At 45.8% G+C, this 10,899-nt stretch overlaps 1 protein-coding gene across 1 annotated transcript; it reads left to right on the top strand.

Annotated features, from left to right (window-relative positions):
* The first annotated feature begins 2,912 nt into the window (after positions 1-2,912).
* Positions 2,913-10,600, top strand: LOC311322672 (vitamin D3 hydroxylase-associated protein-like). The gene is made up of 15 exons (XM_084454760.1): positions 2,913-3,135; positions 3,236-3,346; positions 3,820-3,960; positions 4,071-4,204; positions 4,368-4,574; positions 5,281-5,321; positions 5,674-5,798; positions 5,896-6,021; positions 6,214-6,311; positions 6,577-6,676; positions 6,882-6,925; positions 7,041-7,080; positions 7,249-7,357; positions 8,327-8,460; positions 9,344-10,600. Exons 1-15 carry the CDS (start codon positions 2,929-2,931, stop codon positions 9,464-9,466), a joined length of 1,740 nt encoding a protein of 579 aa, XP_084310886.1. The 5' UTR covers positions 2,913-2,928; the 3' UTR covers positions 9,467-10,600.
* The last annotated feature ends 299 nt before the right edge of the window (positions 10,601-10,899 follow it).

Raw genomic sequence — 10,899 nt, 5'->3', positions numbered from 1 at the left:
GCCAGAGAGAGAGGAGGAGGAGGAGCCAGAGAGAGAGGAGGAGGAGGAGGAGGAGGATGAGCCAGAGAGAGCGAGAGGAGGAGGAGGAGCCAGAGAAAGAGGAGGAAGAGGAGGAGGCGGGCCGGTGGGCCTCTCCTCCTTCTCTCTCTCTGGCTCCTCCTCCTCTCTCTCTCTCTCTCTCTCTGGCTCATCCTCCTCCTCCTCCTCTTCTCTCTCTGGCTCACCCTCCTCCTCCTCTCTCTCTCTGGCTCCTCCTCCTCCTCTCGCTCTCTCTGGCTCACCCTCCTCCTCCTCCTCTCTCTCTCTCTGGCTCCTCCTCCTCCTCTCGCTCTCTCTGGCTCACCAGTTTGTGTTGTGGCTAGTTTGTGTTGTGGCCGATTTGTCTTGTGTTGTGGCTGTGGTTTGTGTTGTGTTGTGGCTGAGAGAGAGGAGGAGGAGGGTGAGCCAGAGAGAGAAGAGGAGGAGGAGAGAGGATGAGCTCACCAGTTTGTGTTGTGGCCGGTTTGTGTTGTGTTGTGGCCAGTTTGTGTTGTGGCCGATTTGTCTTGTGTTGTGGCTGTGGTTTGTGTTGTGTTGTGGCTGTGGTTTGTGTTGTGTTGTGGCTGTGGTTTGTCTTGTGTTGTGGCTGTGGTTTGTCTTGTGTTGTGGCTGTGGTTTGTGTTGTGGCTGTGGTTTGTGTTGTGTTGTGGCTGTGGTTTGTGTTGTGGCTGTGGTTTGTGTTGTGGCTGTGGTTTGTCTTGTGTTGTGGCTGTGGTTTGTGTTGTGTTGTGGCTGTGGTTTGTGTTGTGTTGTGGCTGTGGTTTGTGTTGTGGCTGTGGTTTGTGTTGTGTTGTGGCCGATTTGCTCCAGCTACAGAGTGATCCCGTTCCTTTGCCCACCCGTCCTACGATGACGCTTCAATGTTACAACCCCATAAACCTTCACTCCTCACAAGACAGGAGCGACAAGACCCTGCCCCGGGGTCTGAGTGGTAGCACCCTGCATATTTAGACAATGACATTTGTGCCGATTTATTAAAAATGTAAAATATCATATGTACACAAGTGTGCACACCCTTTGATATGACACCCATAAGTGATCTGAGGTGTATTTTGTTTCCACTGATACTGCTTGAGATGTTTCTACAACTTAATTGGAGTCCAGCTGGGGTAAATTTTGCCCATTTCTCTTGGTATATCCTTGCAAGCTCCGTCAGGTTGGATGGGGAGCGTCGATATACAGCCATTTTCAGCTCTTTCCACAGATGTTCAATTGGATTCGGGTCTGGGCTCTGGCTGGGCCACGCAAGGACATTCACAGACTTTCTCTGAAGCCACACCTTTGTTCTTTTGGCTGTGTGCTTCGGGTCGTTGTCATGTTGGAAGGTAAACCTTCGCCCCAGTCTGAGATCCATAGTGCTCTGGAGCAGGTTTTCTTCAAGGATCTCGGTGTACTTAATCTTTCCTTCTATCAGGACTCAGGAGTCACCCCGTTCCCGCTGCTGAAAAACATACCACATTATGATGCTGCCACCGCCATGCTTCACTGTAGGGATGCTATTAGCCTGGTCACCAGACCCAGGTGATGAGCTGAGAGATACGGCGGTTTTCCTCCCGCAGGATGAGGGATTCTGATGCGTAACAATAACTTGACCATGTAGATGAGCGCCTCTTGGCACGTCTTCCTGTCACACACCACCCTGTTGCACTCACTCAGAACCATCATACTACTGGTAAATAACTTCCCCCAAGCCATCTGTGTGTATAACTGAGGTGATGTTTTTTTTTAAAGTTATTTCCCAGGGCTGTGATTAGATTAGATTAGATTACCTGTTCCAGACTGGGCACTTTAAGGCCCTTTGTCCCTAGGTTGAGATCAGTGTACTGTTTGTCACTGAGATATGTGTCCTGTGGATCGTCAGGGACATCTATTACACTCTTCACAGTGACTATACTTCTCTACAATCTGACTACCTATATGCTCAGCTATGTAAACTAGTACATTGCCATCATGGTCAATTCTGTTTACAGGCACTGATATTGTGATATGGCGTCGTCACACTCAGCAGGTCCAGCACACGCTGTGGAAGGACACCCTCAGTGGAGTTAAGAGACGCCAGCACAGCATCGCTGCTCGGAAAGAACAAAATGCATACAAATTAAGTCAAAATTCAACGTATCGCTATTACAAATTAATATATTACAAGTGAATTGAACGGTAGCACCAACAGCAGGGCCTGAGCTGAATAACCCTGCTGTAGAGGGTTGTCAGGGTGCTAATCTTAAACCATAATTGTCAAGACATGCCACTTCTTTCTCCTGATATCCTGGATAGCTGGTCCTGGATCAGCTGAGCACTCTCCCTGACCACTCAGATTCACTCTCAGGTTTACTAGAGGGGGTGATGGAGCAGTCAATTGTGTTTTTACAATGAACCAAGTGAAAGACACTGAGTGTATGGTCGGAACAATGGGACTTTGGAGCAATGGATTTTCAGTTTTCGGAATAATGGGCTGTCTAACCAATGGGATGTAGGACCAGTGGTGCATTTTTCGGACTATTGAGTGGTCGGAATAATGGGGTGTCGGAACAATGGTACATCCCCCTGACGTTTCAAGTAAATTTCAATTTCTACGCTTCTGTGAACATGTTAAACAAACAATTACCCGTCAAAATCTTTGGGGAACTGGTGAAAGGCAAATTCTGGACATATACTTTGATGGTTCTGACAATTTATTGCACAACACTATTTTCGTTTTTTCCACAGGTGATTTGAGTCTTCATGTTGACCTGACTGCATGAATTTGGCAACAGATAGGCTACTCCATAATGGCGACAACGCTACGAGACCGCCCTTTTCAGGCGGGTGCCAAAAATTAACCTAAGTGTCCCCTCCATGCATTGATCTTTGCTTCAAGCTTTGCTAACGTTGTGGACGTCAGTCAGCATCATGGAGGCAGCGAGATATGAGCTATTTGGAGCCGAGCTGAGCTGGACAGCGATTCTGACGGCTACAGCATCTGTAATTAGTGCGTTGATCATTCTCCTGAAATGTCACCGGCATCAGCAAATGAGTAAGAAAATCCAAAAAGCAAGAATCAGAAGGGATGCGACGTTGCAGCTGGCAGAGCAGGCAGTCCGCCAGTTTAAAGAATCGGTAAGGGGTGACGTTAATTAATTGAGAGGTTTGCAAATGTATTGTTGATCTTCTGGTAGCTGATCTTCTGGTAGCTGACCTGATCTATGTCCCCCTATAGCACCCTGGTGAAGACACTCAAATTCTCTCCCTGTCCGTGGCTGAGTTGACCAAGTGCCTGAAAGACGGTTCACTTACCCCTGCGACTGTGTTTCACTCATATATGGAACAGGTAGGCTAGTACTCAACATTCAGGGTGAAATCTATACAATCAATTAACGTTTTGCGAGGTTTCAACTCTGTATGTTGTCTATAGCATCTATCCGGTAAGTAGGCTAGTTCTTCACAACTTCACAGATGACACTGCACGCTCAGAGGTGCTGAGGAATGAAGTTAATTCATACATTGGCCAGTGGTCGAGATAATCGCCGGTCCAGATATCAACCTGGCAATTCTGCCCAAGAGAATATCATGTTACTAACCTGGAAAACAAGTTCTAGCTTACAGTTTACTTTGCACCTATCTGCCTCGGGCATTATTTCGCTAATGTTTCGCTAATGTATTTATGTTTTGCAGTGCTTCTAAAACTGCCAGAGACAGATTCCGAAAGGCCACCTAGTGAAACGTGTCTGTGTGCAACAGTAGGCCTACCGTTAGAGACATACTAGAATAGGGTTTATTGACTCCATCCTCTTATCTCTATAGACCTTGGAGGTAAACAGGAGGCTGAACTGCTGCACTGAAATTCTACTGGAGAGTTTTGACCAGCTGAAAAATGTTGGCTTCCAAAAAGAAGGTCTCCTTTACGGAGTCCCCATCAGCATCAAAGAGAGTGTGTGGTACAAGGTAACAAAAGTGTAAAGGAATTTGAAAATGATCTGCCCCATATGTATACTGTTGTGGTCTCGTGATTATGGACTACTTTTTCTCCATGCCTTGTCTGCTTGTGTGTTCAGGGTCATGACTCAACGTGTGGCGTGCTGTGTAAGCTGGACCAGCCTGCTGAAGAGGACAGTGTTGTGGTTCAGGTGCTGAAGAGACAAGGAGCCATTCCCTATGTGAAGACCAACGTTTCCCAAGGCCTTATTAGGTAAATCCTTCCTCACTCGTCAGCACAGAATCTCAATTACGATCAATCTGAGAGTATGTCATTTGTTTACAGAAGGTGGTACTTGCTTACAGAAGGTAGCATCACATACTCGACATGGCTTAGACTGACCATGTGATCCATTTCTCCTTTTCTCCGAATTCAGCTACGACTGCAGCAACCCCATATATGGGCAGACTCTCAACCCCCACAATCTTGAGAAGACGTCAGGCGGTTCCTCCGGTGGGGAGGGGGCTCTTATTGGAGGAGGGGGCTCTCTGCTGGGTATCGGCTCCGACCTTGGGGGCAGCATCCGTATCCCATCATCCTTCTGTGGGATCTGTGGTTTAAAGCCCACGTCCAATAGGCTGAGGTGGGTGTAGCTGTTCATGGAATCTAGGTCCTATGGGTCGATTACTATCACAGTCATAACAGATGTTTTGCGTGATGGAGGAGAGGTAGAGGAGAGGTGGAGGGAGGGAGATGGAGATGGAGGGGAGGGAAATGTAGGAGGGGAGGGAGATGGAGGAGAGGAAAATAGTTTGAGATTGAGGGGAGACAGTAAAAAGGTTGGGAGGGAGGTTACCATTCATGGCATGACAAAGTTGGCACTTTATGCTCAGTACTGCAGCGGCCATTCAAAACGTGCACACAGGTGGAGGTACAAAACTAAGTACAGTGGTGTCAGAGTATATCGTAAGGTAACTTGAGAAATATGAAGCAAATTGGCCACAGGGTGGCGCTAAAACAAGTCAAAATGCTTAAAAATGGCTAAAACGCGGTTGAGTGCTGTAGCGCCCCTTGTGGCCAGATGGGGCTCATCCTGCTTGTATGGGTAGGTCATGGCATGCTCTATAACTTACGTATTGGATGCAAAATCGTCAGATTAAATTATGATGGTGATATAAGTTTTTTGTGCAACAACCCCCTTGTGCTTTCATTGTATTTTCATTAACATCAATGGCCGCGTAGCTCAAATGTGGCTGTGGTGTGTTTTTGCTTGTTGGCTTTGATGCTTGGGGCTTGGCCCCGTTCATTGCTGCTTGCATCTATATTGACTCTTGTCTTTGTTTTATTAGTTTACGAGGCACTAGCTCCTGCTGCAAGGGACAGAAGACGGGTAAGGTGACATTTAGATGAGACCGGTTCACATTTGTCTTGATGATTTGAATAAAGTCTGATCGATTCAGGAGAATGTTAGTGCATACGTATATCAATGCTCCAATCGAACGAATCACAGCTGAAGTAGACCAGACAGAGATCTGAGTCCGCACTCGAAAATAGGGTCAGTGTAAATACAAAAAGAGAAGTTATTTTTCACTCAATCCACTTTTGATTCACTCTAAAGAGGACTGGGTTGTTGTTGTTGTTGTTTTTTTTTAAGATGACTGTGAATTCACAATTGTCTAGCTATGTACTGCCCCGGTGTCAGTGAGACTAACTAACAGTATGTTGTGTTTCTCCGTGTGTAGTGTCGTCCTGCCTTGGCCCCATGGCGAGGGATGTGGACAGCCTGGCCTTGTGTATGCGGGCTCTGCTGTGTGACCACATGTTTGCGCTGGACCCCACGGTGCCGCCCATCCCGTTCAACCAGCAGGTGTGCTCGCTGACATGGCAACGAAACGTGCACACCTTCCGTCTCCGCCTACCACCCCTCGCGAATAATGCTGTTTTCGTTCATCTATATCCTCCAGGTGTACATGAGTTCCAAGCCTCTGAGGATTGGTTACTTTGAGAATGATGGCTACCAGCTGCCGCCTCCTAGCATGGGGCGAGCCCTGAGGGAGACCAAGGCCCTGCTGGAGAAAGCAGGCCACACAGTACGTCTACAACACACCGCCCTGCCACTCCAGCATCCGGTCTCGAGGCAAAGCGCTGGATCTGGACACCTATTATTTGTATATCAAATTTAGTTTCCTATGACGTCTACTTTGGAAGTGGTGGCAGCTTCCGTCAAGTGAACGACCCTTTATAGAGTATCCTGTTTGTCTTTCTCTCTCCTCCACATGCAGTTGGTTCCCTTCACGCCCCCTAGGTTGACCTACGCCATTCAACACCTCATCTTCAAAGGCGTCTATGCAGACGGAGGCGCCACCCTGATGAGCCACCTGTTAGTGCACGGACAAACAAGCGCTCGTCGCCTCCTTATGGAAAAAAAAGATGGAATAAACTGGAATAGAATAGCATTATTTCAACATCAGTGTTCCCACTAATGACTACAGGGTTGCCAACTTTGACCGACTGGCCGGCGAGAGATTTTGCCACCACATGCATGCACACAACACTATGAACCGACAGTTAATGTTTCAGCGTGAGACCGAGGCAAAAACTCAACTCAACGAGTCTTGTGATGACTTGTGTTTGTGTGGTTTAAGGGAGGGAGGACCAGTAGATCCATGTCAGAGGACTATGACTGTCCTATACTCTCTGCCTCGCTTCGTGAAGAAGACCCTCTTTTTTCTCCTCAAACCACTGGTGAGTTCAAACCTCCTCAAACCACGCTTCCCCTGGGTCCAGAAATTGATATCCAAGCATCCACGAGTTCCAGTGTTAATTTGGCTTATTATTCATCACAGATATTTCCCCGTGAGCTGTATACATTCCTGGAGATGATGCAACCTCTCACGATTTTGTTTGGATCCAGTAGCTTAACCACCGTGTCTTTGTCTCTCGCTCCTAGTTTCCTCACATTGCTGCCGTTATGGATTTAATGTGTGGTGTCAGGTGAGAAGGATCTAGAAGCTGCTGTCTCAGGCTAGCTCTCCAGCTGTGGTTCCAGTGTTTCTGTCCTGTGCCACGGTATGAATGTAATCATGTCTGTTATCACTCATTTTCCCAGCTCTGTAGCAGCGCTCTGGAAACGGCACGCTGCCGAGGAGGTAATTGAAGATTTCTAAACATATGAGGTGTTATGAACCTCGATAATATACCGTATGAATCTGTTAGCATATGACTACATACTACAGTATAATTGCTCTGTGCTCGGCTTGTAATATGTAGATGTGTATCAAGTCATTGGTGGTAAATGTATTTTTCTGTGTCCAAAGGACTACAAACATGAGTTTGTAGCAGAGTGGAGGAAGTGCGAGCTGGATGTGTTGATCTGCCCCGTGCTGGGACCAGCCTTCAACTTGTCCTACTGCGGGAAGCTCGGCAGTACGGTTCCCCATCTCTCCGCTGTCTGCAAACTATACTGTATTGAATGGAGGGAACATTTCTCATGACATTGTCTTACTGCCCAGAAGGGAGATGGTCATCACTTTTACTTTTATAGTTGTGCTGCAGACGTCTTGTCTTGAGTCATGTCACACCCGTAGTATAATAAACAGGTAGTGTTGTAATAGTTGCACACTAGAATTGGTGCTCAGAGAGCACAGACCTCCCCCCATGACTGCCTTTCCAGGCTCTGTGGGTGCGAGCAGGACATGTTTTTGGTATTGCTACATTTGTTAGGTCGAGAGCTTTATGCCAGTCTAAACCCTGTATCTCTGACCTTCCGATGTCGAGATACGGCCATTTCAATTCCCTCCCATCAACAATGATTGGGTGGAAGTTTTGGCTTCAAAGAATGTATGGAGGTGAATGGGCGGCCATGTTCGGTTAGCCTGTGGAACCGGCCCATGATTTGGATCCACTCCGAAATGTAATGGGTTCTAAAGTCGCCAAGGTACACCCCTCCACCGAGTTTCATTCCAAAACAGTCTGGTAGTTTTTGGGTAATCCTAGTCCACGAAATGAATGAATGGCCATGTTTGGACTGCTCGTGGACATACCCCGGGATTCGGATTCGCTCCAAGATTGAATGGGTTCAAAGTTGGATAATGCTAAATGTCTCCAAGTTTCATGAAAATCGGTTTAATAGTTTTTGCGTAATCCTGCTAAAGAACAAACCAACCGATGAACCAACACACGCCACCGAAAACATAACCTCTCGACCTGCGCTGTCGCTGTGGCGGAGGTACAATTAGTCAAAGGCAGTTTTTTTGTCACATACTCCATTCATACAAGTATGGTGTGCAGTGAAATATTACTGTCCTGAGTAATGTAAGTGAATTGAATTGTCACAAAGTAAAATATTTCTAGACTAACGACTCTTTTTCTCTCTTTCTAACTCTCTCAATACAGCTGCGATATCCTTCACCATTCTGTACAATCTCCTTAACTGCCCTGCTGGGGTGGTGCCTGTGTCCACGGTAACCGCAGAGGATGAGGAAGAACTCAGGCACTACAAGGGGAACTTTGGTTATCTCTTCAAAAAGGTATGGGTATCCTCAAATATATATGCCCTTTGATCCAGGGTCTTATTACACTAGATGTTAAAATGACATGTTCAAATGTGACCTCCATTTTTACTTACCTAGGCCCGGGTTCCCAAAACACTAGGCCTTCATCTTAAAGCAATACATAGCGTTTTCTCTGAACTGCGCCCCCACAGGCTCTGTGAGTAAGTGCACTGTCGTACTGTCGTAACGTTATCAGATTGTCTTTCTTTTTCTGGCTTCCTCCGTGATGTTTCGCTTTGGTTTTCTCACCTCCGCCATGATATCATTGAGCTAAAAAACGCATGATATCCATAGACACCGGAATAGTTAGCTACTACTGTGTTGTTTAAGCACAACGTTGCGCATGCGCACTTCGACTGAATGTTGCGTCCCGGGGGTGCGAGTTTTAAAAGGTAATAAATGTCAATGTATTATCTTTCTGAGTAGACTGTTTGGACGATTCAGCTTACTTTTAGTAAATCTAATTTGAGAATTAGCACCAGGCATGTTTGTAAAGGTCCAAATATCGCGATGTATTGCTTTAAGATGCACGTAGTGTAAAGTGAGACGTTATCCAAGTGAGGTTGGTGAGGTTACAAAATGGTAAGTTTCATCTAGCTACACCATAAAGATCATCACTAGTTTACCTACTGTACTGTAGATTCCCTCTAGTAATTTTGCTGGCTCCAGGTGGACATTACCACTGGCAACTTTACCAACAAAGGGTATGCACATTGGCTCTGCACACCAGAAAAGAATGCTGGATGTTAAACCTGTAATTCCACTGTAGACCAGAAGATGGCGGCAGTAGCCTGCCCAAGGTGATTGGATATATGAGTTCCTTGGTGCTGGCTTGGGACTGACCTCTGTTTGTCTGCAGGCTATGGCGGGGGCTGAGGGACTGCCTGTGGCCGTGCAGTGTGTGGCCCTGCCCTGGCAGGATGAACTCTGCCTACGCCTCATGAGGGAGGTGGAGCAGCTGACCAGGGATAACAAACAGTAAAGAAAGAGAAGGAGGCCAGGTTGTGTTTTACTGTACTCTATGCTACGCTATCCTTTCCAAAGGATCCCGAGCGGGCGAAGCTATGGCTAAATAAATATTATTCATAACACCTGGATGAAGGCTCTATATTTGGAATACAGTTTATTACAGATGGAGAATCATCTGTAGTCACAACAGATGAAACCATAACGGAACACAATGCAGCCGGTTCACTTCTCTGTGCGATGCCGATGGATGGGATGGCTGTATCCGTTAGAAACACTGTCATGGTTCGGTTTCTATCCATTTTTTGGTATTGGTCATCTTGTGCAAAATGATCTATGCAAATACGCTGCTTGTTGATTATCTCCCTCGGTGTGTTGGGATCCATGTTCAGAGCAAGTAGCCGTAGCTTCGCCCGCTCTGGATCCTTTGGAAACCTATGGAACGACCCGTGATACCCTGGCCTCGACTGCCTGTTATTACAGCTCTTTACAACACACTGAACCATATTTATAAAGTTATGGATGGTGTATCTAGATATGAGCTAGTCTATTGTAGCATCTAACTAGTCTATTATAGCCTCTAACTATGTGCGAGCTGATGATATCCACTTCGCTCGTTGGAACGCAGGTTTGTTAACCTCGATACCTAGCTAGTCACAATGCTACGTGTTTGGAGTGATGCGTGTAATCCCTACGCCTGGTTCAAAAAAAATAGTTGAGTATTTCTGCTTAGAAAGCGAAAATGTTTAATTAAAAATTGTGCTCACTCAACGTGGTAAATACACACATTAAAAACTCTAAACAGAATAGTTTTGGAGTTGTATTGGGGGGTTATTTCGTGACATTTGGAAAGTAGGCTAATCGGCCTAACCTGGTACCAGTGAATGTCGCTAAGCTAGGCTAATCGGTCCAGGTCTCGCCACTCCATATTGCACGCACAGAATTGAAAATGCTTCATACTGCTTGTCCAACCCCAGGGAAGATGAAAAACAAGCGTATTTCCCAAAATGTTGGCCATGTCCTTTAAGTTAATAGGAAAATGTCTGTTCTTTTCTTTGTTCATATCTTAAACACATCTTAAACACTGATTATGTTTTAGATATGCTCACAGTGGCTGTAATTTGTCTCAACACTGAAAATCATATATTAAAAAAAGATCATGTATTACTAAATGTAGTTTAGTGTGTCTTTTTTTTTTTTACCTTGATTTCTGCTAAAACCTACAAATCAGAGGACGTATGATCAAGCAAGACAATAAGGAAATGTACTCTGTTTTTCCTTAGGTTTTGACCTGTTATACAGTAGCATGTCATGTATCACTGATGCCAATGGAGGTCTCACGTGCCACTAATATCATTGCAATGTTATGTCTATCTGTATATGAATGCACACTATCATTGTGTAATTTGTTTGACATCCCCTTAGTAATTCAATGTCATATTCGTTAGT

Source organism: Borostomias antarcticus (genome assembly GCF_949987555.1).
Source record: "Borostomias antarcticus genome assembly, chromosome: 20".
NCBI lineage: Eukaryota > Metazoa > Chordata > Actinopteri > Stomiiformes > Stomiidae > Borostomias > Borostomias antarcticus.
The sequence above is the reverse complement of the archived record's forward strand: the minus strand, read 5'-3'. Positions and strand labels throughout refer to the sequence as shown.

Coding starts and splice junctions, on each gene's coding strand:
- LOC311322672 (XM_084454760.1), top strand. CDS start 2,929: ATGGAGGCAGCGAGATATGAGCTATTTGGAGCCGAGCTGAGCTGGACA. Junction 5,799..5,895: donor CCATCCCGTTCAACCAGCAG/GTGTGCTCGCTG, acceptor TATATCCTCCAG/GTGTACATGAGTTCCAAGCC. Junction 7,081..7,248: donor AACGGCACGCTGCCGAGGAG/GTAATTGAAGAT, acceptor CTGTGTCCAAAG/GACTACAAACATGAGTTTGT.